We start from the raw sequence: 26,526 nt of genomic DNA, 5'->3' as shown, positions 1-26,526 counted from the left end.
TTTGCTTATGAATAAAAACATTCCACCTCCAGCGTCTGCAGATGAAAAGCTGGTCTCAACCACATAATCTGGGTTCTGGCACCGTTTAGTCCAATGGGTCCTACTTTTAACACCTGACTCAGCCTCATCGCAGCACTAAACCTCTGCTCAGTCATATCGTTTGTCATCGTATTCTGTCTGCTTTTATCTTAACATTAAAAACACACAGTGTCCCTTTGAGAAGAGGCAGAGAAGGTGTGTTTAACCCTTCATGTCCTAAAGAGTCACAGCAACTGAGAGCAACTACTGATGTAAAAGGTTTCATAACTTCTGAACCACTAATCCTGTCAATACATGTAAATAATTGAGGTGAAATGCAGATTCTCCGCTTTTCAGTGATTCATTAATAAAACACATGAACTGGTACCAGTGACAGTGGTCGCTGATGTATGTTTTTATGTTCAGTTAATGCTATATTTAGCTGAAAAAGTCTTTTTTCCCTCAATATAGCAAGTATAACAATGTGTGATTTTAACCCTTTCATGCATAGGTCACTTCAGTGGACAGTTATTCTCCAGCTGTTCTCTTGTATATTCATGGGTTTTGTTGTTTTAGTTCCATATCAGCCAACACAGTGATGCTTATGCACCATCCCATACACTGACATTCATACAATTACTGTAACTGTGCTGTTCTTGATAAAGCTGATCTGCAGTAACATGTTTGAGTGTAAATTAATTATTTGTTAGACAAGAAGGTTTTTTTTGCATGTTATCTCCATGAAGTGAGTAATTACTAGCATTAGACTATGTTAAAATGTGAGAAGACATTAGCAGCATTAAAATGTTTTTATTTCATTGTTTTCATCTCACTTTCTGATATTGGGTTTTAAACAAGTTTCTGTACTTCAAAAATCACATGCATGGATATTTTTGTAACTCCACAGAAAACAAACTCAATCACATTGTTTTTTTCATGGCTAAGGAGGAATAAAAACACTCAAAAGATAAATCTTGACGAAGGTTCTCACAATTCATACATGAAAGGGTTAATCTGAGCTTTTATGAGCATCTGCATCGACACTAAATATAAGAAAACACTGGAGTTTTACTGAGAAAGGCAAATGCAGAAAACAATATTATGATGACTTGTGATAAATAACTTGGGAAGGTTAAATGTAGACAGAAAACTAGATCCCACAAAAATAGTTCTATGTTTTTAAGCAAAAATATGTCAACAAAAACACACAAATGATAAAAATAAAAAGCTTCCTCAAAGCACAAAGGGAGTGTTTTTTTTGTGGAAAATCAGATGCACTGAGCACAGCAGAGGTACATCAGATCAACACAAGGCACTGATCCAGTATGTGCATTGACCTTTGAACTCTGACCCCTGTGGTTACCTACTACTGACCTGTAACCACACACTCATCCGCATTGGAGGCAGAGATGCCCCCGCCCACCGCCTAGGCAGATGGCCCCTGTGCCACAGACCTCCCCTCACCCCTGCTCTCTGTCCCACTGCCTCCATTATTAATGGACGGCCCTGCTCTGGGGCTCTGGCAGGAAATCAAGGAAGTGTGCGTGTGCATTCATAAATATTTACAGAGACAAACATGAAAATTTCACATGTAGAAAACACATGTCAACACTCCAGTATGGCAAGCTCTGCTCCAACAAGGCTACTGGATCATCTGAAAACACCATCCTGGTTTGGTTTGGTTGGATTGTGTATCATTGATCACCTCAGAGGCTCAAACATCCTCTGGAATCATCTCATAGGATTGATCTCTCCTCCAGAATTAAGTCAGAACATATTCTTTTTCCTGGTAACGACTCTAGTGATACATACCCCCCCTCCAGGTGATGCTACCAATTCACTTGAGTGCAGTTGGGGGGTCTGAGTGATGCTCCTGCTGTGTATTTGTGTTGCATGGATCATGTTTTCATTGTGTCAAAGGTACTCACTGAGAAGCCTGCCCAGAAGGGACAGGAGTGGCGGACCCTGGGTGATGTGGTGAGAGCCAGAGCCGCGAAGCTCACAGCCAGGATGAGACTCCCCAGGACCATCTGAGAGACCCCCAGGGCCAGCATGATCCTCGTCCGGGTACGGTACTCCCTCAGCCGGGACAGGCTCCGGGACAGTGACGCGGGGCTCAGGGACCCCGGGCCCCCGACGCCGACGCCGCTGCTGCCTCCGCGGGGCAGCGCGTTCACCGGCATCTTCACTGGAGGATACGACAACAAATACAGATGCACCAGAGGAGAGCAAGAACATCCACGAAAGCACAGCAGGATGCGTGGGTCGGGGTGTGTGGGACTCAGTCAGTGTCCGATGTGGATGATCCCATTAATGTGGATGCTGTGGATGTGCGCGCTGCGGCGGATGGAGAGAGAAAGGTGAGAGGAGAGCGAAGTGGAGCAGGTACCAGAGGTTTGCCTTCACAGACATAGAAGAAGGAGTGGAAAGATTCACGTCAAAATCTGTCAAATAAGCCGCTGGAGTTCTCACCGGCAAAAAAACCCATACTCAAAAAGCAAAGCAGACGCATCCTGCTGTCAGCCGCGCACCATTGTCATGCTGTCATGCTCCCCTCTGCAGGATTTCCAACTACTCACATCACACATGAAGCCTGTGCAAGAAGGTGAGCCTGCACTCCTTTAAGTCTGAACAAAAGCAACTAAATAGAAAAATGTCCAAAAATCCTGCGCGTCTAAATTCTGCGCGTGGAAATCCGCAGTCGCGTCCGCAGCAGCGCACTCCTGTGTGAGGCACCAGCCGTGGATTTCACAGACGACAGCAGATCTAGCAGCCAGGACAGGAGATGCACACACTGCGTATTGGAGATGTGCCACTCTGTGCGTCTACATGGCGGCGGACTGCGAGGACTCAGGTTTACTATGATAGTGAAAAGAGAGGAGGAGAGGAGGAGGAGGAAGAGGAGGAGGAGGAGGAAGAAGAGGAGGAGGAGGAGGAGGATGAGGAGGAGGTGGGGGTTCTACTATCATGCAACATCAAAAAGCTGTGTGTGATTTGTTGGCCCTGGTGATGATGTAGTGGTGGATCATTAGGATAAACCGAGGAATTGGCTTCATTTTCCGGACGGAGCGCACAGTGGATGCGTGGAAGGGCTCCGCTATTGATCCTCTTTGTTTTCATTATGTAATCTAGAGTCAGAGGGAAACCGCACCATGAGGGGGAAACAGCTGGGTTGTTTTATTAGTATTTGTTCTTATTTAATAGATGTGACCGTAGGATGACCTCAGGTGCAGCAGCATTAACTTGTGAACTGGTCGGAGGTCTGGAACATGTGTCCTTTATCCTGCAGGAAAATGGACACACACACACACACACACACACACACACACACACACACACACACACACACACACACACACACACACACACACACACACCTGGACATTTGCTTGCATTTCAGGTGCGCACATTGCACATGCGTAAACAGTGATGAGACAATCAGGGAAACAACCTGACAGCTGGGAGTTTGTTGAAACACTAGATGGTTGGTTTAGTCTCTGGATCTCAGCCTTTGTGTTTATTGATGCTTAAATCTAAAAGGCAGATGGGATGGAAACACTCACCCACAGCTTATGGACATAACCATAGTTCAGTTTCAGATATAAAATGAATCATTTTTATGAACAGATTTACGTGTTTCCCTTTTTTCTCTGTAAGATTATTTCTTTTCATTACTATTTTCAGGTAAATACAGACATTTGTTCTGCAGTATCTCACTGTTCCAAGTCCCACAGATAAATAGAAATAACTCATTAACCCTTTCATGCATACTGGTCACTACAGTGGACAGCTAATCAAAGGTGTTTTCTTGTATATTTATGGATTTGTTGTTTTGTGCATCATCCCATATGCAATTCATACCATTACTGTAACTTTACTGTTCTAGACAAACCTGATCTGCAGTAAAATGTTTGAGTGTAAAATATTCCTAATTGTTACTAGCCTGTAATAAACTTTTTTTTTTTTTTTTTAAACAAAAGTTTTGGTTTTTTGCATATTATCTCCATGCAGGTATGTTAAAATGTGAGAAAACATCAGATTAGCAGCATTAAAAATGTTTTTATTTCATAGTTTTCTTATATCAGTAAGTACATGTTTCTTTGCCTCTAAAATTAAACGCATGGTGTCCAGATGAGTAGACATTTTGTAACTCCATGAAAAATAGGTTCATAAAAAATCAATCGCATTGTTTTTTTTTTTTCATGTCTAAAGAGGAATAAAAACACTCTGGGAAAAAAAAAAAAAAATCTTGATTAAGGTTCTCATAATTCATGCATGAAAGGGTTAATGATCAGTTCATGTCTAGATCTCCCACATGTTTTCTTCTTCAGACAGATTTAACCCCAATGCCATTTCTTAGTATAATCAAATAAAAAAATAAAAAAAAAATCACAGCTGACGAACTTGTGTTTCTGACCTTGCAGCAGATTCACATGGAGCTCACATGCGCCACCTGGTGGTGAACTCTGTACAGAGCACCAAAGACAGGATGTCCATACCAAACAGGTCATGTATGAGCAAAGTTATAATCATTTCATCAAATGACATAAAAATCAGCGGCAACTAATGAAGATATGGGATATTTAATAATTTTAGTCGATATACATTAATTAAAGCTCCAGAAAACATGGTTATTTTCTAAGACATCAACTATTTGTGAGCATCATGTATCGTAAATCAGAAATTATCATCAGCCTTTATTTTCCATTTCTTATAGCAGCTGAGTGGGATAGAAACTGCAGTATTTCTTTGTCGTCGTTCACACTGAACAACATTTTTGCCACTGTTTTATACTTACAACTGCCACATATTCAGAGGCGGAGAATCCCAGCTCCATAAAGTCAAACTCCTTCCATGTATTTACTCCAACCTTTCACTGAACCAGCCCATTTTGATGAGCACAAGTCTTCTCCCTCATAGATGGTATAATTAGTGGAATCACCAGTGTAAAGTGAACAGGTAGGACCAATACATGGCAGGACTTTTACTTTATGGAGCTGGGATTCTCCACCACTGCACATATTTAATGTTAAATTAAGATATGTGAGCTCCCGATTAAAAAATATATTTACATTGTTTATTCGACATGGTATGGAAGGCTGAAAAGTAGTTTGTAAGTGGTCACAAGTTCAATTCCCTGGAATGGCAGGTAAATTGTTGGCTGATGTGCCCTTGAGCAAGGCACCTAACCCCTTACTTGCTCCTGCCATGGCAGCCCACTGCTGTGTCTGCAGTGTTTCTGAATGTTCAGCTAATGATGGGTTAAACACACAGGGTCAGTGTGTGTGTGTTGCATGAACACAAGCAACATATACTGTACAGGGTGGGGAAGCAAAATTTACAATGAACATTTAGTTGTTTTTTCTCAGCAGGCACTACGTCAATTGTTTTGAAACCAAACATATATTGATGTCATAATCATACCTAACACTATTATCCATACCTTTTCAGAAACTTTTGCCCATATGAGTAATCAGGAAAGCAAACGTCAAAGAGTGTGTGATTTGCTGAATGCACTCGTCACACCAAAGGAGATTTCAAAAATAGTTGGAGTGTCCATAAAGACTGTTTATAATGGAAAGAAGAGAATGACTATGAGCAAAAACTATTACGAGAAAGTCTGGAAGTGGAGGAAGCAACAAAAAACGTACCAAAGCTTTTATTAAAGCTCTCAAATCCAAAATCCTAAAGGATCCAACCAAATCCATGAGAAAAATGGCAATTGAACTTGACCTAGACAACAAGACCGTTAGAAATGCAGTAAAATATGATTTAAATTTAAAATCTTACACAAGAACACCAAAACACTTGTTGACAACAGCAACAAATCCAACTTTAGCAATTTTTGGGAATCATGTTTATGGCCGCCTTCTAGCCCGGATCTAAACCCTCTGGATTCTGCTATTTGGGGCATTTTAGAACATGCTACCAACAGAACATCACACAGCAATGTCGACTTTCTTAAAGATACTATTAAAGAAGAATGGGAGAAGTTGTCACCCGAATATTTGAGGAACACTTGCGCAAGTTTCAGGAAGCGTGTGAAGGCAGTTATTGAGAAAGAAGGAGGACACATAGAATAAAAACATTTTCTATTATGTCAATTTTCTTGTGGCAAATAAATTCTCATGACTTTCAATAAACTAATTGGTCATACACTGTCTTTCAATCCCTGCCTCAAAATATTGTAAATTTTGCTTCCCCACCCTGTATACTGTCAAATAATACAGATTCTTAATATGGAAAAAAAGGCATTTAAGATCAAATATACAGTTAAAATTACAGGTGGGGAGTGTTACTCAATGTAAAATGAACACATCTGATTGAAAAATATGTTTATATGTTCTCAGCTGTTTATTTTGGACTGTTGAGACAAAACCAATCTGAACTAGAGCTGTTAATAGATTAGTTTTCAACTATTACATTGATGTACAACTATTATAACTGTTTTGGGTAATTTTATACGAATAGAAAAATAATAACACTAACACTGAAGCTTCTTAAATGTGAATATTTTCTGTTTTCTTCATTTTGAGACAGTAAAGTAATATTTTTAAAGAATATTTGAGGAAACGTACGTTTCTGACATTTTAAAGACAAGTAAGAACAGATTAATCAAAAATGAAAATAACTGTTACAGCATTTGAGACACTTCTTTGACAAAATATTTCACACCAAAAAAAATATACTTAAAGAGCAGACCAGCTCAATATTAAAACAATGCATCCTAATTGTGTTGAAAGTCAAGGAGCAAGGTCAAGAAACATTTTAAAGACAAGCTTTTTACTTTAAAAATGATTTTATTTATTAATACAGTGGTATACTTAAATTGTGTTGCAGAGGAGAAAAAAAAGTCAGCCACACGTGAAGATCTAATATCCAATTAAAGCCGTGTTATATCTAAAAATAAAATGGTACTGGTGTGCCATACATAATATATTGTCTATTAGTACAAAAATACATTTAAGGGCACACGATACAGCATCCAGTATCACAAATTGGTGAGGGGGACACTTTGAGAGCACACCCTTTAAAAGAACATGTTTTAATGTAGTTTAGCCCAAGCATTTTCCTGATCCTTAAATAGCCATAAAAGACCTACTGTGACCTTAATATGACGTGGATTATGTTGGTAGAAAATCTGTGACGCGTTATTGTTAGGTTACAAGTTCCAAGGCTTGAGGGTATATCCAGAATACAAAGATAACCACGTTAACTTTCTTCCACTTTTTAAAACATGTTTTCTCTAAGTTTTATACAAAAAAGAAAGACATACAAAAAGTTCATTTACAAACAAAAAGAAACAAGGCAATATGCTAGCTTTATTTACAGCCACTTCTTTTCTGATGTTTTTTTTTTTTTTAAAGTAATGCATAGCAGATAAAAGAAGAGCATACCTTTGTTATCCTTTATCGACTGTTATTGTGTGCTAAACCCAAGTTTATTTATACAGTGGGTTCACAAAAATGGCAAAACAAATGACATACCATAACTTATCATAACTTATTTTGTTGAATGAAAAGTGAATAATCTGCAGATAAGGCATCACTGCTTATTTGTGTGAGTGCAAGAGTGCACAGAGAGGAAGAGGCAGAGGGAAGAAGGAGACGAAGAGAGGAGGAGAGATGGAAGGAGGGAACGGAGGAGGCGACTGGACCTGAGTAAAGAACATGCATAGATCTCCCTCAGGCTGGAAGGAGAGACGTGGTGCTCTGGAGGAAGAGAAGCTACAAGATATCACAGCTGGAAAAAGGAAGGAACAGTAAAGGAAGAACGTTTCTATATGTGCTGCTTGGGTTCATGTCCAGCCTTCGACAAATACCTGCGGAAAAAAAACCCAACCTTCTCCGACCCTTTAACAGCATTCACCTGTCTCAAACCTTCATCACAATTTCCTCAATGTGGAAAAAAAAACAAAAAAAAACAAAACAAAATAAAAAAAAAAAAATACGAGATACATATTTATATTCAGTCACGTGAACTGAAAATGACAAGATATTGACTGGAAAACGTAAGAGTTTAGTACAATTTCTCTATACTACTATATATACTGTGTGCATATATAGTATAAATACACCGACACAGCTTTTTGAAGCACGTATGCTGGTGGTATAACCTTGAAATCGATTCATCTGTTTATGTAAAAATTACATTAACAATGCCTTATATATAATATTAATCTTCAGTGGCATGGGGCATGCATCAGCGGTTTCATTTCACATAAAAACTTCATACAGGGAACAGTTTCAAAGACAGCGTTTAACAATAAACTTCAGTGTCCTGCCTTCATCCATGGGTGCAGTAAACAGCACTGACTGGATCTTCATACTTGGGTGTGTGCTGCGTGTCATGTTCTGTATGTTTGGTCTGTGTGTGTGTGTGTGTATTAGTGTGTTTAAGTGTGTGTGGAGTCCTTCTCTTCATTCATCCCCCATGGTTCCACATTCAGTAACATCACACCTGCTGGTCCGTCCTTAAAAGTGGTCGATGAGCACAGAAACACAGTTAGCTCCCACCAGGTAGTTGGGGTCTCCGGGGAGGGACTGTTCTGCCAGCTTTAGGGTCACCTGAGCACAGACAGACGGACAAAGACAGGGCAGGGTGAACAACAGCCGCCTTTTATGTAAAACTCAAACTGATATAAAGTGTAATCTTTCAGACCCGTCTTGACGCAGTAACTTGACCCCTGTAGCTTTTGTTCGTCACATCGACTGCATCTACACACGGATGATTTGGAACCATAATGGAGCTCAGAGGGCAGGTCTTTCCAACATTGCAATTACCACAGTACAGCGCTTCTCTGACACATTTGGAGCCAGAGTCTGAGCGGTACAGATACCAGGATGTGATGTCTGCTGAGCCGATCAGCGAGTATTGATTATGACTAGAGATGCACCGATACCACTTTTTTCCAGACCGAGTACGAGTACTTACATTTGAATACTTGCCGAGTACTCAAGTACGATACAGAGTACCGATACGAGTACTTAATAATCCCATTCTAGTTCTTAGATCCTTTTGTAAATGTGCTTTATTGTCGTTGTCATTAGTCTGACTGGAAAAAAGTGCTTCGACTGACATATAAAGTGTTGGAATGAGCATTTCTCAATTAATCCACCAGAGGGCGCCACTCTGAATTAACCATACTGGACAAATACCACAAAGAAGAGTAAAGTTTTTTGAGAAGAAGTAGAAGAAAGTCAGTAATAACAAACATGGAGACAACAGAGGCAACACTAATGTGATACTAATATTGTAGCGTTTTCGCTGGTAAGGGTTAAAAGCTTAGCTTCAGCAGGAAGAGAAAAGAGAAATGAGCGATAAGTTTCATTTTCACTTCTGTTGGCAGCGGTCCGCACCGCTCCGTACACCCGCTGGTATTCTCATTCTGGGTACGCATCTGCCAGCACCTGGAAAACGGATGGAATGTACGCAGAGGATGGACAGAACGCTGCGTCTGTATCTGTCTGTGTCTTTAACGTTACTTGCAGTCAGCATTACTTTTATCACCGTCATTTATTTTGAAAAATCTCCACACTCTGCACACTCCCCACACATTATTCCACCGCCGCGTACCTGCTGCACTGAACTGTCAATGTCAAACGGCCGTAAGTGGTATCAGTGCATTTGTATCGGATATCTTTTACAAGCACGAGTACGAGTACACACACTGAGTATCGGAGCCGATGCAGATACTCATATCGGTATCGGTTCATCCCTAATTATGGCTGGTAACTACAGCCATCACCTGGTTGTCTGTCATTAAATAACTTATTAAACTCATGAAATCAACCTAAAATGACATAAATCAGCCCTGGAAAAAAGCATTGGACATATACTTTGAATTTGTTGTTGAAAAAAGTCTGGGTTTGGGACACATTGAATTAAATCCTTAACACCAGTTCCATTGATTTTGTTTGTCTGGCCCAAGTTTACACAAAATAGAGGGGGAAAAAAAGGAGTGTAAACTATGTGTGTTGCCGAAAACAGGTTTTAAATGATTAAACTAGACTATGTAATGTCAGAAGGTGATGCTCTATGCTACGCAACATCCTCAGGGTTACCACTCTTTCCCTGAAATTATATTCCAGGACATTTTCAGCCACTACAGAGACAAGTTATCACATCATACACTAATACATTTCCCCTCATGCTTTGGAAGTGTTCTTTTCTACAGTTGTAACTTACATTTACCCAGACTGTTTCTCTGTTTATTACTCAAGACATTTGTTGTGTCGTCTATGGTTATAATTTATCTGTGAAAAATAACTATGACAAATGTATCATAGAACAATACAAACACACCCACAGATTACATCGGAGCACTTCATTAGCCTGACAAACTGGAGTTACAATGTTCAATTGGTCAATTCCCAACTCAACTTTCTCTTCTCTCTTACTTTCTCTCCTGTACTTCCTCTAAAACTATATGTATATTTTCAATAAATCACTGAAAAACAATGTCCTTTGTTTCATCTCAGTTTAGACACACAAGGTCACAAGGCAGGGGGAGAATAAATAAATTTCCAGGATAACTTAACCGTTTCCAGGATATTTGACCTTTTTTCTCATTTTCAATGTGTTTCATGAGTGGAAAATTGGTCAATCCTTTTCCAGGTTTTCCAGGATGTGTGTGAACCCTGATCCTGTTACTCTTGTCTGTTAAAGATGCCCATGACATTTTTTAATGGATGGGACTGGGGAATAAAATGTGTCCTCATATACAGTCACGGAAAAAATTATTAGACCATCCAAAAGTCATCAAAAACAATGGTTATGCAATCAAGTACTAACTCCTGTGTGTATCATGTGACTAAAACAGACAGAAAAGAACACATGGAATGCCTAAAAGCACTGTTTTTGGCAGTACAATGCCATAGCTATTGATGTAAGAACTGAAGTAATTTTGGTTATTAGCAAGAAAACCACGGAAAATGGATAGATATCAGCTCTCAAATTAAACTCTTATGAGCCATTTTTGTTATCATTACACTTGTCCAAACAAATGTACCATTAGTTGTACCAGGCATTAAAATGAACAAGAAACTGAAGAAAACAAGGGTGGTCTAATAATTTTTTACGTGACTGTATCTGTATTTCCATTACCTGTTCTGTCTTTGCTACTATCAGACACATTTGAGTGCATTGTAGGAATATCAGCATATCATAAGACAAAAAAGATCAGTTACCTGATAGGAGATAAATATTCTCCACGTCATCAGTTATTCGCAGAAGTGTTCCAACTTACTATTGTGCACATTACACTTTTTTGTGAGACTGCTGATGTTATTAACATTTATGCTTCTAGTAAAGTCATGACCTACTGCTGTCATTTCAAACAGGCATCACCTGCACAGTGTGATTATATCTTTAGTCCGCAGTCTGTGTTCAGTGGTATTTCCATGGTACTAGTCTACAGCCAAGCACCACAACACACAGGACTGGTAAAACTGATTAAATATTTTTATTGAATCTCCAAAGCCTCTTGTTGACTGCAAATTAAAGCTCCGTCAGTGGGAGGTCTCAGTGTAATGGCAATTATAAATGCAGAGTTTGTGGCAGAAGGGCAGTTCCAGTGATCGACCGGTGGGAGCGGAGCCAGCTTGGCTAACGTCCACCGACCATATTTTACTGTCACTGCGTTCTAAGGCTTCCACACTGACATCAATAGACAATCTTTAAAATCATTAATTCTTTACTTGTCAGAGTAAGTCACAGCTGTAGCGATTTATGAGATTAATGCTTTGGGGTTTTTTTTTGTTTTTTTTTTAAAGCATCTCTGAGAATAGAAAATAAAAAGAAGAAACTGAGGACACAAAACCAAAGTTGAAGAAAATCCTTATTCAAGTTCTCAAGTCTTGCTTTCATCTATTTTCTGAGGTTGAGTAATGAATATGTGCTTTCTCTTTTTTTTGTTTTGTTTTGTACTTATCTTTTTATTATTTTCATGCAGCATTATCTTATCAGCATTTTTTATCATGCATATAACTTCTATGTATGTAAAGAAAAACAAACTAAAAACAAAAACATACTCATACGGGGGAGCAAAGACAAATAACAAAAATATACACAGTAACCTAAAACAGTTAATGAGAAATAATAAGTATTTCCCATTCCATTCTTACCTTTCAGAAAACCTGTAGAAAATTAACACTGCACATTTAAAGAGTGTAGTATGAACCAAGGGTTTACATGGGTCTATTTTCAAGTAAAATCAGCTCTTAATAGTTACAAAATCAACACAGTTTTTCCAATAAGTAGTTAATTTGTCTGATTCTAGTTTAACAAAGTCAGCTTCTCCATCCTATAGATGTCACCTATAACCTCTATCCAATCCTCCATTTTTGGTGCATCCTTTTTTTAGCCACTTCCTAGTGATGGCTTTTTTACCTGCCACCAACTTATGTCAGTTTTAAGGACCAGACATCACAAGAAAAGGTGTGTATTTGCTTTGAGTTCTTTGGTTTTGAAAATATACATATTATATATACAGGGTGGGGAAGCAAAATTTACAATGAACATTTAGTTGTTTTTTCTCAGCAGGCACTACGTCAATTGTTCTGAAACCAAACATATATTGATGTCATAATCATACCTAACACTATTATCCATACCTTTTCAGAAACTTTTTGCCCATATGAGTAATCAGGAAAGCAAACGTCAAAGAGTGTGTGATTTGCTGAATGCACTCGTCACACCAAAGGAGATTTCAAAAATAGTTGGAGTGTCCATAAAGACTGTTTATAATGTAAAGAAGAGAATGACTATGAGCAAAACTATTACGAGAAAGTCTGGAAGATACTATTAAAGAAGAATGGGAGAAGTTGTCACCCGAATATTTGAGGAACACTTGCGCAAGTTTCAGGAAGCGTGTGAAGGCAGTTATTGAGAAAGAAGGAGGACACATAGAATAAAACATTTTCTATTATGTAAATTTTCTTGTGGCAAATAAATTCTCATGACTTTCAATAAACTAATTGCTCATACACTGTCTTTCAATCCCTGCCTCAAGATATTGTAAATTTTGCTTCCCCACCCTGTATGTTAAAGTGGAAGCTGCTGCATTTTCATCTGCAAACCTCAACATTCAGGAGAATTCTGTCATGGACGTTCTGGGGTTTTTGATTATAGCAGGAGGATTTCCGATCAATTTAAGATGCTGAATAATGAGTCCTAAACACAAAAGCATCAGTATCTTTTACAGGGTTCCTACAGGTTTCTATAAGTTCAATTCAAGACTTTTTAAGACTACTTAAAACAGAATTCAATGTCCATTTCACAGCCTATTTTACGACAATACTGCCAAAAATTCATGACTTTAGGAAAATGTATTTGTTTGCTCCAACGCCTTGATTCCCATCCTTCTGAGTCATTTCTCACAGGGGGCTGCAAAGTTAGCGATAATTGGTTCCTAATTTTCTATTGTCAGGTTGGAACTGGTGGAACTGAGTGCACTAACGTTATTTTCTTTGCAGCTTGGACATTTAACAGACACATTTAAACACAATACAGCCGACAAGTTTATGGCAATATAACTTAAGACCTACCATGTCAAATTTAATACCTTTTAAAGACTTTTCTTAAGGTATTAAATGCAGATTAGTAAATTCAAGACTTTTAAGACTTTTTAAGACCCCACGGGAACCCTGTTTTATCACCAAAACTAATTTATGGATCCTTGGAGCCACACAAACATTTTCTTTCTGAAGTAAAATGCCATCTTTGCAAATTTTGTGCCAAACACACTTCATATTGTGTTTTATTGATTAACCGTATTGTCTTTTTGCCTTTTCTGTAACATTGTTGTTTTCATGCCACCAAATATCAATTACTGAAATTAAAATCCTTGTGAAGTAATATGCATTACCGTACATCACCTTTGTGTGTTATAGCAGTGCATGAGATACAAACACACACATCTAACACTCCCACTGCTTTCAGATGATAAAACATCATGTGTGCTGCAGTAAATAATGCCTTCAGGATGAGACACTACAGAATGTGCTCATTTCATCAGTCTGTGTCTTACACCTCTTACAGGGCTTGACTGTGGTTTCAGACGACAGATCAATAGAATATCACAGTATAGATAGAAGAAAGGCACAAAGATTGCAAAGTATTAAAAGAGAGAAAAGAAGCAGGAACAAAGTGAGGAAAAAAGCACAGAAGGGACAGGAGGAGGCTGGAGAGTGGCCTTGCTTTACAATAAGAGGATTACAAAGCAGCCTGATAATCCTCCCACAATTCAGCAGGACAACGGAGTGGGCTGACATCTCATTCAGCGGTCCGAGTCTCATCCTTAAAATGAGGCTAATTAACAGCTAATCCTGACCACTGCCAAAATTACCACTGTTTTTGAAGTCAGGGTGTGAGAAGGACAGTCTTAAGGAAAAGGGAAAGCAGAAATAAGCCTCTGTCTTTGGTTTGATTCTTTCTTCTTCAACATGAATCAGGTCTTTCACAGATGCTAGTCTGTTTGGACAGTAACACGAAAATGAACACATTTAAACTAATTTAGAATGTCTTGGTTATTTCTACAAACACAATATTGATCAGTGGTGAAGTATTTTTTATTTCTAATCCATGTATAACTTGCACAGGGAAGATCCCAGATATTCTAATTGTGGTAACTGGTAATTCATGATAGCCTTTCTGCCTCGTCTGGTTTCATTATTACATATTTGCATTATTGCTTTGTTCACCTTTTTGCTTTTGACCCAGTGCAACCCTCCCCATCAAGAGCTTATTCTATTTTGTGGTTTCACTTATAATTACACAGTATATGAACACATAGATCACCATTAAAACCTTCATTTGCTAAATGTAAAAGCAGATTTCAGTGAATCATCCACTGAGGGCTTTTTAAAGATTTGTTGGTTGCATACTTTTGTCTCCGTCTGTTTTTTAGATTTAGTTTTAATTTCACAGCCAGACAAATCTACACAATATTGACAGTCTGAAAAACTAATTAACAGGAACCTTTTTGTCATCTAAAGTCTACCTTGAAACAAAAAGAGAAAAGGGAGTTATATTTAGATTTTCACTCAGAAACAAGAAGTTTGTGTAACTTTTGTTTTAGCAGGATAATGATGCTATTACTGTCCCACTTTCTGGAGGAACTTTAAAAGCTGTTCTTCAGGTCAGGATTTGGGTGGCTATGTGAAAAAAAAAATCACTTTGAGCAGAGTGGCATGCATTATCTATTTCTAATTGATGAAATGGTATTATGTTCAGCAAAGTGTCAGATGCATGCATGTTAAATGACACTAGAGAAAAGAGTTAAGGTGATACAGAGGTGAAAATCAACAGAGAAAAGAGAATTTTTTAGAATTTTAAAACTAGTTTTAGCCGGTAAATGCACTGAACACCACATTAAAAGTGATACAGCAGATGAGTGATTGTGTGGGTGAGTTATCTCGCATAAATGATGAAAATAACATAAACCAAAAGCCATAATTATGAAAAAAGGACAGATTTCCCCCCTAGATCGATTCTCAGACTGGATGACACTTGCACAATTCTCTAGTTTTGTCACATTCATTTTGAAAACAAATGGACGGTAGTTTGGTAAGAAAATCGAAACTAGGGGTGAAAACTGACCAAACAGTGACCCACAACCCTCCGATTATCACAGAGCCAGCCCAAATGACCCCGAAGAACAGAAAGAGCACAGCGTACCCGACGAGGAGTCGGAGGATTTTAGAGCAAAAGACCAACCATCAGGGGTCATTGACGCACAGTGAGGTAAGCGGAGCTCCACCGGCTTCAAAAACTTGAGACCATGAGGTCCACACATCACCAGAGGGCTGAGCAGAGTCTCCCCTGTGGACACAAACACAACTCAGAGTCAAATCACTCTCACCAGAGCAGATGTCAAATGTGTGAAAGTGGTGCCTTGATTTAATTTGCGTAATGGTAAATGTTAGAGCCTCCTACATAAACAGATCTAGAAAACGTTAATGGAATACCACGAATTTACAGATGTCATTGAATTTGATCTAGAAGTACATGGATTGTCACAAATCCATCAAAGTTGTTCACACTTTTCCCACTGAACAGCAGTGAAAGACTGATGGACAGGATGACATGATGCACAAAAGGGCCTATTCCACCCAACACTGATTAATGCATTTTTCCAAATTTGTGTAGTTAAAAATTAAAGAGAACTTTTTTTTCCAGCATTATTATTACATTACTGGTTTGGTTTGTAATTTCCTATAAACAAATGCTCATGACACTTATGTATATTTGGGAGAAATATTGTCGGTAGATAATAGAAAAAATAAAATACTAACTAAAGACACAAAAATATATCAACCCTGAGACTGACATTGGCTACTAGTGAATACAACGTAATCTTATGGTTTACATACTGTGTTACACTGATTGTTTGAAAGGTCGTTTCATAAATTTGTACATCCAAAGTGTATTCGTTCAAAGACAGCGTGATGAGAAAAGACTCAGTTTGCCTAATTTTTTTTAAAAGGAAGATTGAGAAGATTGAGACAAGAACGTCACAATGCATTCCTAATACTTACTTCACTCATACACATAACTATAAACAGTAAAACCAGTCATCTCATAATCTGTTTCTGAGCTGTACATACATTCACAATTGAAAACATCATTTACAAAAGCCCCATGTCCTTATTAATGTGTTATGCGTGTTTATTGGATTACCTTTCTCCTTGTCGAGTGGTGGCAGGATACTGTTGTCTCGGCAGACTTTGAAGTAGATTTCTTGCTCTACGCCTTCAGGAATGGCACCTTGAGGGATAATAATGCTGACACCTGTCTCGATGGAGCTCAAGACACCCCCGTTGGAGTTGAAGATGCCTCGAGCCGTTGCAACCACAGTGTGGCCTTCATCTTCATCATCGTCATCGTCTAGGGCACTGGGGCTGTGAGACAAAAGAGTTTTAAGAGTCAAACTGCTGTAGTGTAGAAAACATTTGAGCCTGGAGTTGAACCTCTGCTTGGACTGAATGGATTTGTCACCTGACAGGAATTGCTTTGGGCACAGCGTTAATGTTGTTCTGCTGGTATTTGGAGCGGTGGTCCATAGTGCGAGTGAAAGTGTCCAGGCCGCTGTCGTGGTCTGCATTTTGAGGTTGAGGAGATATCTGAGGCTTTACAGGGCTGGAGCTCTGGACCTGTTTCAATTCAGGGGAACAGTGAATTATAATATGCAGTAATATTATAAGTATTTTCATGACAGCTCTCAGTAATCTGAAATTACAGGAGGGACAAAATGAAATAAAAACTATTGCTATTTTATTTCGCCTGCAACTTTGAATAACTTGCTTAAAGACCTTACACTCTGATCATAATTATTCTTAAAAGATTTACATTTTTTAATGCCATTACATTGTACCTCTAGCTGCTCCTGTTTACTTAATTCATTTGCTTCCTATTTTAATTTCTGCAGTTATTCTTAAAGTGTTATTGCTTTAATGAGTTGTCTTTCATTATTTTTTAATCACCATCATTTATTTCATAGTGTTTCCAACTGTCATTAACTTGAATGTAATGAAAATGAGGTATTCAACTCAATATTTATTTCTGTGTTTAAATAAATGATGAACAAATGATCATAATTATTTACAAATAACACTGTCTTTATTTTGGTCTCCATGCCATTAATAACTTATACTCTTTATATTGTTATTACTGGTTTGGCTGAAACAGCACTAAAATTCCTTCTAAAAAAGAAGGCTGCCTACCTTTGGAGCAATTTCTGGTTTGTCATTGGGCAGAAGGTTGTGGTTGAATTTTGGACTGTCGAACTTTCTTTCAAAAGGCCTGGCAGAGGTGGTGTAAGGCTTGGGCACATAGCGGTTGTAGTTGGATGCTGGTGGTACTCCGGTACTTGTGGCGTTTTTTGGAGGTTGTTCACTTGTGCCATTAACTGGGGACTTCTCAGGGTAACTCTTGTGTGGCAGGAAGTTGGACTGGACAGTGTCTTCTCTGGCAGAAGGCTTGGCTGTGGGACAGTCATAAAGTTGCGTATGTCATATGTGTGTACAGGGGCAGCGCATTTTATCTACTGCTCATTTTTTTTTAAGTACGTTTTACCTTCAGGTGAAGGTTTGGGCAGTGTGGCTGGTGGCAGAGAAGGTGTAACTTGAGGAACTGGCTCATATCTTTTTTCTGCTGGACTGGGTTTCTCTAATGACTCCGTCCTGCTTCAAGAAAGAAAAGCCATCAATTCAACATTAACTCAAGATCCATGTTTAGGATTACCAAAAAATAAAGATAGGCAAAACACAGCAACTTGTAATAAAAGAGGTGTATAATGTTCCGGTTTTCAACGTCACCTTGGGAAGTTGTTGGTTTGTGCTTGTGGCTGAGGTTTGTTGGGGCCGGCCTGAAGTCTGTCAAAATAGGACAGCTGTTTCCTGTAGTAGTCCTCATCCTCATCAGGGTCGTAGTGGTTGGAACGGACAATATCGTCAGCTACTTTTGACTGAGGCTTCTGAGGCTCTGGAGCTCTGTTTTGGTATGGTCAGAGGATAAAAGGCAAAATGGAAATCATGCATAAAGTTTGCAATAAAACATGTCACAAACATCTGCGTTGGATGATACTGATTTTGCTGACTGGCACGATTGGAAAATAAGATCACTGATGGCAGTAGCCGGTGTTCAAATTTTTATGATTAACTTTGTGATTATTCTAAGTTAGTGTGATACGAGGTTGAAATCTAGGTTGACTTTAAAACATTTTGACTACTTTCAATAATGAAAATTTATGTTTCCCAAAAGAGGGAATCAAAACAAAAATGACTAGAGGCCAAATCATTATTTTAAAAATCATATCATGTTGGTCGAGACCTCCATTATCATTGCATCCTAAGAACAAATGACTAAAAATCTAAGCAACCATCTGTTACCTATTGTTTTAATAACACCCCGATGAGTCAGGCCAAATAAAAATGGCAGCACGCTTACCTGAAGGTCTTCTCCTGATCGAGGTTGCTCAGAGAATTGGCTTTGGGGATTACTCCACCCGTTTTCAAGGGTAAATCAGCAGCCTAGAGAGACAAAAAATATGAAGTTTGTAAGATGGAAAAAAAGTTTAGATGTTAATTCAATTTAACTTCACTACAGGCTGCTGAATATTATTTAGGTTGGAGTTATACTTTAGGCTGTTTTACCCTGCTCCCAGATGAATCCCCTGCATCTCTGGCTCGGTCAACAGACACAGAACGCTTATTCTCAAACATCTTAACCCGTGTCAGGACTGACTGAGGCCTCAAGGCTGGGTCATCCTCCTGCTGCTCATCTCTGGCCGAAACAGGTTTGGAAACCTCCACAGGTGCAGGTGAAGGGGTGTCTGCTTTGGGAGGAGGTGTCGGAATGGTTTCAGAGTTCGCAGGAATGGGGTCATATTGCTGTTGTTTGTAGCCTTTTTGTTGTTGCAGTGTTGGTCCCTGGTTGTAAGCTGGCCTCTGGGCAGCGGGGTCTGGGGAGCGACTGGCTGTGGGGTATGCGTTCATGTGAGAGTCTTGGTCATAGTGCAGGTCATGGCCTGGACCTGGAGGTGGGGGCTCATCATAACGGATCGGCCCTGAACTTGTTGGTTTACCGTAGCGAGGCCGTCCATCGAATCCCTGCTGAGGTGGGGGCTCGTCGTAGCGGAGTGGAGGGGTGTACTGAGGGTCAGGGCTGTCACTGTAGGGCAAACGGGGGTCGTAGCCCTGGGAGCTGGCAGTAGAGAGTGATTGGCTGTAAGGGTTCCACTGCTGCTGGTCGTAGTGAGGCACGCTGTTCTCGTAGGGCGGGTGAGAGTCATAGTTACGGTACTTTGGTTCTGGGTATCCACCTCCGCTGCTGCTGACGTCATACCGACTGGGTGGGTGATCGTAATCTCTGTATGGCTGCTGGTCAGGGTGGTATCCCTGCGGCGGGTTGTAGGTCACAGGCTTCATGCCGTGACCAACTCTCCCTGTGTTGTCTGTGTTGTAGGGATCCTTCTGAAACATCTACCAAAGAAATGCACAACAAAAAAATGGAGTTAAAATTTGTATGGAATTCACCAGCATACTGCAGATATGAATGTATATGAAAACTGAACATACAAAATCAGTTAAAAGATAAGAAAAGGAGAAGATTAAAACAAGTCCATTAAAGTAATTGCAGAGGAAGAAACAAGAAGGGAAAGACCTGAAATAGAGAAACTGAGAGGGAGGGGTTACTCATCACGAAGTACACAGTATATTAAACAGAAAATTCAGCAAAGCCAAACACTTATTTCAGCTTTAAAACATCACAATATACCAATGCAACTTCAAAATAAAAACTAAAACCAAAATTTAAGAAAAGGATAACACAGTTAAAAAAAAATGCAACAAAACAACGGGATCAATTTTTCTTGTCTTATATGATGCAATGTAAAATCATGTAAATAGAACTGTGCTTCTAAACAACATTTAGAAGGTTTATCACTCATTTGTGTATACATTATGCTGCCTATGCATCCACAAGAGAAATGTCACCCACTGCCTTGGCACAATAAAAGGCAACTTAAAGATCCAGAATAATATTTAACATTACAAGCACATCCCGTTGTACAAAATTATACTGAAAACCCTGATGAAGTATCCATCAAAAATCCATCCAAATCTGTTTTTTTCTGTCAAGGTGTTTTTGACACATGCTGTTAAGTCATTTGATGGACGGAGAATTAATGGGTACTTTTACAAAAAAACAGTACAGTCCATCTGCATTAATAATAATAGCACAAACAGATCTACATCTAAAGGTTAACAGGGCCAAACATGTTGCAGCCATGCAAAGAGGGTAAGCAACAGTGACAGCTGCAGGATTTACACTGCTCCTCTACATGTAGCACAGGCATCACCTCCAAGCTCACTGTTGTTTACCAGCTCACACTCTGGCACGTGCACACACATACGTACTTGGGCACACAATTACGTCCCCCCCCACACACACACACACACATACACACATCTGTCTCTTCTGGGCAACACTGTGGTCAGCGAACATGCAGGGCGACAGGAGAGAGATAGAGAGAAGCGTGGCAACAGGAGGTAGGTAGACAGGCAGCAGCAGCAGCAGCAGCACAGGAGGTCAGCCAGGTCAGACCAAGCTGAGCTGAGCCGAGCTGGGCCAGGTCACGGAGCGTCCAGTGACGGTCAGATGGATACCTTTGGTTCTGAACTGGCAAGTCCAGGCTGTAGAGGTTCTGGTGTGACACTCTGGGGGACTAGCTCAGGGGTGTGCCTCCTAAGTGAGCCAGCCTCAGGGATGGGGCTTGGCTGGCTGTGGGGAGCTGCAGGAGCCTGGTCAGGGCTCAGAACCCCTACAGTTTTTACAGTAACGTCGACAGCAGGGGGCACTGTCTCAGCCAGGGGCTCAGGCTGCTGGGGGATGCTAGGGGTGGCAGCGGCCTCTGCTTTCTGTGAAGTGGTTCAGAAATGTTAAATAACACGCGCTGACACACTATGGTGCAGTTTTAGCAAGTGGCACTTCTATCATAAAAGCACCTCTACCATGGTTTGCGTCTTGCTTGTGCCAACAGTACAACAGTGATTCAAACAGCTAAGCATCCACATTCACATTTAACCATAACTGTAGATCAATCTCTAACTGTAAGAATTAGCAAGAGGACAAATTTCATTGTCAGAGTATACTATTTTGATTTTAATTCTACGGTTACAATACAGTGTTGTTTTTCTTTTCTCTCTTAATCGTCATTAACACATCATTAAATCATCAGAATGCTTAGATTTCGGTACCACAACAGCCAATCAAGTTTGGATAAATACATTTCACACGAACACTGGATTAACACTGGCATTTTCAACATGCACATAATACTTTCTGGTATTGGATCATTACAGTCACAACCTTTGGTAAAACAGAAGTCTGAAGTACACATAAGTACTGGTACAGACACTTGGACATACATAGGTTTCTTTTCCCAGTGAAATCATTAACAGTCATACGGTTAAGAAGGGGTGGGCAATCTGACAATCTTATTCTGTGGACAACCTTGATTTGGCATATGCTTTTCAGAAGAATCACACAGACTGAGTCATAACATAAATAACACTGTAGTCCAAAACTTCCCACTCCACTTACATTAAATTAGGGCCAAGTACCACTCGTATTAGTAATTTTAAAGACAGTGTTGCATCATGAGTTGTTTGTACCATCAGTTTACTAGGCTTAAAAGTTTTTGGAGGTCTGTCTATGGCAAATCTTTTAGAGTCTATTAGCACAAAAACTGTTTCATTAGTCCACTTTAACTTGTAGGACTTCAACCTGACTATGCAGTAATCCTGGTTCACACAGCTACTTTCCTACAGCAACTGCACAAACACACTGTCAGAGAACTTTTGCGTTATTGTGAAAACTGTGAAATAATTTCCTGTTCATTATTAATCTGCAGTGGGACAAATTAGCCTATGGCAGACCACCAGAGTTCATAGTGATATGACCTCATGGCCAGATCACCCACCCCTATTATAAGACAACTTGTGGTAATACAGAATACAAGAGTAACAGTAAAATGTATTTGTTCTCCTTTTTAAAAATAAAAAAACACACTCACAAACATCAATCAACAATCAAATATACTGTAGGTAAATAGATAAAATAAATATCATAATAAATATAGATATATATAGTATATATATATATAATATTTGTGTATTGCAATAGATACTTGGCCACAAAAGTTTTCACTTTCCCACTAATATTGTTTAATAACAGTAGATAGACAGAATACTTAAAAAAAGTGCCTTTAATAGCGCCTCCAGAACACCCTTCTAACGCACACCACGTCCTCCAGACAACAGGGGAGACGTACAGCTCTCAGAAACGCTACCTGCTGCTGCGCGGGCGCCTTGAACCCAGCCGGGTCGATCCGATTCAGGGGGTCCGGCTGCACCGTGTGCTGGTAGCTGGCGTAGCCAGGAGGCTCCTGGATGACAGGTGGGTCTTCACGAACAGGCTCAGAGGAGCGGGTGATGGCAGGCTCCGTGGGTGGACCCACATCGTCATTCAGTGTCTCGTCTAGCTCCTGGTCAGTGTAAGCTCCTCCCTCCGTGTCCGTGTCTTCATAGTCGGAGGTATGGCGGCTGTCGGTGCTGTACATTGAATACTCACTTCCTGGAGCCGACAAATATGAGAGGCGATCGTCGTGGATGTCCAGATCATCGTCAGCTGCCCCATCAGCCTAAGGGCAAATGGTAAAATGAGAAATGAGAGAGAAAAGACCACATCCACTCTGCAAAACATTTGTATGTTTTAAGAATATTAGTAACTCCATGTGTATCTTACCTTGCCCTCTGAAACCCACACCAGCTGGTTCTGCTGCTGCTGGATTATCTCTTTGAGTGCTCCAAACCAACCATCATTCATGTTATTTAAGTTAATGGTTGCTACAAGTAAGAGGGATTACAAAAATATAGTGAATAATTAAGTAAAAACATTGTGAAGATATTAATTCAGATACAAATCAATTAAATACTGTCACTTTCTTTTTCTGATTCAACAGACAAATTGAAAAGCTTCTAATTTTTACATTGAAGATTCTCTTTTCCCACTTGATAAATAGCCTTTTGTCATTCAGTGTGTAGACAGAAAATGATGAGATGCTTTTAATCAAAATTTGCAGAACTGCAATTTTGACAATTACACTGAAATGCAATGCAGTGAACAGATGTGCAGCAGAGCAGTGGCACCTATAGTAAAATGAGTAGTGGGTGTTTTTTTCAGGAACAGTTCAATAATTTTACTTATATAAGCTAATACCACAATTCAATAACATGGTGTTATAATAAGCACAATATACAACACCTATTCCTCAAGCCAACAGATATATTCTCTTGCACCTTTGTAAGATCTTTATCACCAACATGTGCCCTTGAATCTGTCGACAATGCATCCCTTGACAAAGGAAGTGCATGCTGAGAAAGCCTAAATATCTGCAAAGGGCTGAAGGTACACCTGCATGACGGTCAGTGCTGAACAATCTTTTGTCAAAGGTCTGACAGAACAAGGCCAGACACAACAAGTGTAGTGTGGCCAGTGGCTCCAACACTACAACACTCAATTTTAAAAAGCTGCTCCTTCATTCTTTTCCCTCCCTGAGGAGTGTCCATCCATCTCCCTCTGGACTTACTGGTGAAGAGGTGGTGATTGTTCTTCCTCAACTTCAGGGCTCGTTCATAGAGTTTCCTGGCACTCTTTCTAGACTCAGGGCAGAGACGAGTCCTCATGTTCTTGACGCCCTGTTTGGTGTCCGGATTGAGAAACACCACAATTGGATACCACTGGGCATAGTTCAGACGATCTACTGCGTTAGGAGTAATGTCCAGCACTGCATGCTTGTCCTTAACAAACAGAAGACACACAACATTAAAAATCCACTGTCATATGATAAATTAACATACAATGATTTGTAGTTAATTGTAATAATGTTTATCTTCATTTTTTTCCTTTCACATACAAAATGTTGCTGATCACAAGAGTCATAGTCCAAAGATGCAGTTTGGATTCATTTTCTAAGCCAACACATACAATTATATGACTCTATATTTGGTGAACATTTTTTTTATTAGTCAAGTCTAAGTTTTTGTTCTCTTTTGAAAAAAAGAAATATCACCAACACAACGCTATATTTCCCTAAAACCATTCAAGTATTATGTTTTTGTTTTGATAAATGTCCACACTTCTCTTACTACAACACACAAGGTGGCAGCAGTGAGCTATATAAATATAATAAAGGCATGCTGCAAAATTTTCCTTTCCACAACAAATCTATTAAAAGATGTTTGTATCCCTATCTTGTGTGTATATTCGTGTGTGTGTGTGTGTGTGTCTGTGTCAAGCTTCACTCACTCTGTCAATGATTTGTTTGATGGTGTGCAGGCGGATGATGCCAGAGCTTTTCTGGTCGGTTCCAGCATCTCTGGGTTCACTCTCTACAGAGGACAAATGGACGACGTTACTGCATCTTATCAACACAGGAGCCAAACAACAATAAACACAGTCTGTGCCCCAATTAGACATCCTTGTAGCATGCAGTTGTCGACTCCCATAAATAGATCTGTTAAATATGGAATCATAATCTCTGTACAGGAGAAGACAAGCAAATGTGTATGAAAAGAGATACATATTAGTTAAATAAGTCAAAATATGGACAGAAGCCAATTCATGCAATAGTCACCTGGTATTATGCGCAGGGTTAGAGAAATTAAACATGTTGTAGAAAGAGTGTGTTCGTGCAAGATGTTTCGAATATATTCGTGGTGCAGGGAATGTGTTAGACACTGACATGTAAAATGCAAATACAAGAGCAGGAGGGTCATTTGGGATTTATGAGAATGCAGTGGCATTGTAAGCCTCGGGGATTTAAGCAAGGATGTGTAAAGAGGTTTATGATTCACATAAAAATAAGCAATGCTTTTCTATCTAGAAACACAAAGTACAAAAAATAAGGGTCGTCATCTTACAGGGGTATTTAAAACAGTAATGAGTCAAAGACGTCAGATGGCCAGACCTAATTTCTACTAATACAATCTACAATCTCCATACACTGTTCTGCTATTCAGATTGGTTTCAAACAGAGCAGCTAAATGCAGCCATGCAACTAGTTAAGGTTCAAGCATATGAAGCAACATTAATCAAATGGTGTGCTGCCCATATTAATTATACATTTGAGGACAATTTTGTTGTTGATATGGAGGTTTGTTACACTGTGACAGTCATGGGCTTCACACTTCAATCACTGCACTTTGAAAAACAAGGACACACACACACACACACACACACACTACTGACAGCACTGAATAAAATCTGACATTAAGGTTGTGAACTACTGTCACTGTCACAGCTCACTATATACTGAAGTGTCAGTTTATGAGCCAATAAATTAAATAATGAACTGTGCCTTTTCTCTAGCTGATTGATTTACATTAGGAAAAAGCGGAATTTAAAACTCAACATGCTCAGTCTTAAGTAAATGCAATATCGTATACCTTCTATACAACTTAAACATTCTTTATAATGCTCCATTTAACTGTACATAGGGTTTGTAAAGTTATGAGAAAACCTCTAGAGGAAAGTCATATCTCAGGGAATATTAACAATACAGTTCCACATGCTGCCTTGCAGTTGTCATTGTACATGATGCAACCTGCCTATTCAGAGGGGAATACCACTAAATTTAATTATAATTTACTCCTTCGTCCAGTAAAATAGGCTTGATCAGTATCGTTCAATCTATTCCATCACTGGGCAAGATACAGTCACATAAAATGCATTGTCACACCGACACACATATTTACAAAAATGAGACTTTCCCCAATATTTTCTCGTTTGCAGGGGATGAGCTCGATTAGTAGGATAATATTTCTTCTTTTAGGCTCAAGTCTCTTCTTTTTTTTTTTAAACTAAACTATTATGTTAATGGACAAATATATCATAAATTATTAAATCAAGTGGTATCCCCCATAATGCATTTACCAGGCATGTGCT

At 39.3% G+C, this 26,526-nt stretch overlaps 2 protein-coding genes across 15 annotated transcripts in view; both read right to left on the bottom strand.

Annotated features, from left to right (window-relative positions):
• The window catches only part of fam189a1 (family with sequence similarity 189 member A1), a 135,223-nt gene extending 132,318 nt beyond the window's left edge, over window positions 1-2,905 (bottom strand). The window contains exon 1 of the mRNA XM_030160613.1: window positions 1,947-2,905. Coding sequence (XP_030016473.1) covers window positions 1,947-2,201 — 255 coding nt within the window. The 5' untranslated portion in view covers window positions 2,202-2,905. The remainder of the gene's footprint in view (window positions 1-1,946) is intronic.
• Window positions 2,906-7,085: 4,180 nt separating this feature from the next.
• tjp1a (tight junction protein 1a) overlaps window positions 7,086-26,526 on the bottom strand; it is a 109,130-nt gene continuing 89,689 nt past the window's right edge. For 7 of the 14 annotated variants that reach the window (XM_030160507.1, XM_030160538.1, XM_030160521.1 and 4 more), the window contains 14 exons: window positions 24,889-24,971; window positions 24,170-24,380; window positions 23,326-23,426; window positions 22,871-23,221; window positions 21,186-21,437; window positions 19,173-20,000; window positions 18,967-19,049; window positions 18,336-18,509; window positions 18,094-18,203; window positions 17,742-18,001; window positions 17,017-17,171; window positions 16,699-16,919; window positions 15,697-15,840; window positions 7,086-8,585 (listed from right to left, as the gene is read on the bottom strand). In XM_030160507.1, coding sequence (XP_030016367.1) covers window positions 8,524-8,585; window positions 15,697-15,840; window positions 16,699-16,919; window positions 17,017-17,171; window positions 17,742-18,001; window positions 18,094-18,203; window positions 18,336-18,509; window positions 18,967-19,049; window positions 19,173-20,000; window positions 21,186-21,437; window positions 22,871-23,221; window positions 23,326-23,426; window positions 24,170-24,380; window positions 24,889-24,971 — 3,035 coding nt within the window. In that variant the 3' untranslated portion in view covers window positions 7,086-8,523. The remainder of the gene's footprint in view (window positions 8,586-15,696; window positions 15,841-16,698; window positions 16,920-17,016; window positions 17,172-17,741; window positions 18,002-18,093; window positions 18,204-18,335; window positions 18,510-18,966; window positions 19,050-19,172; window positions 20,001-21,185; window positions 21,438-22,870; window positions 23,222-23,325; window positions 23,427-24,169; window positions 24,381-24,888; window positions 24,972-26,526) is intronic. The other 7 variants (XM_030160515.1, XM_030160602.1, XM_030160528.1 and 4 more) reach the window with 4 other exon arrangements.

Source organism: Sphaeramia orbicularis, chromosome 3 (assembly GCF_902148855.1).
Source record: "Sphaeramia orbicularis chromosome 3, fSphaOr1.1, whole genome shotgun sequence".
NCBI classification, from domain to species: Eukaryota; Metazoa; Chordata; class Actinopteri; order Kurtiformes; family Apogonidae; genus Sphaeramia; species Sphaeramia orbicularis.
Note: the sequence above shows the minus strand (reverse complement) of the source record. Positions and strands in the feature narration are given on the sequence as shown.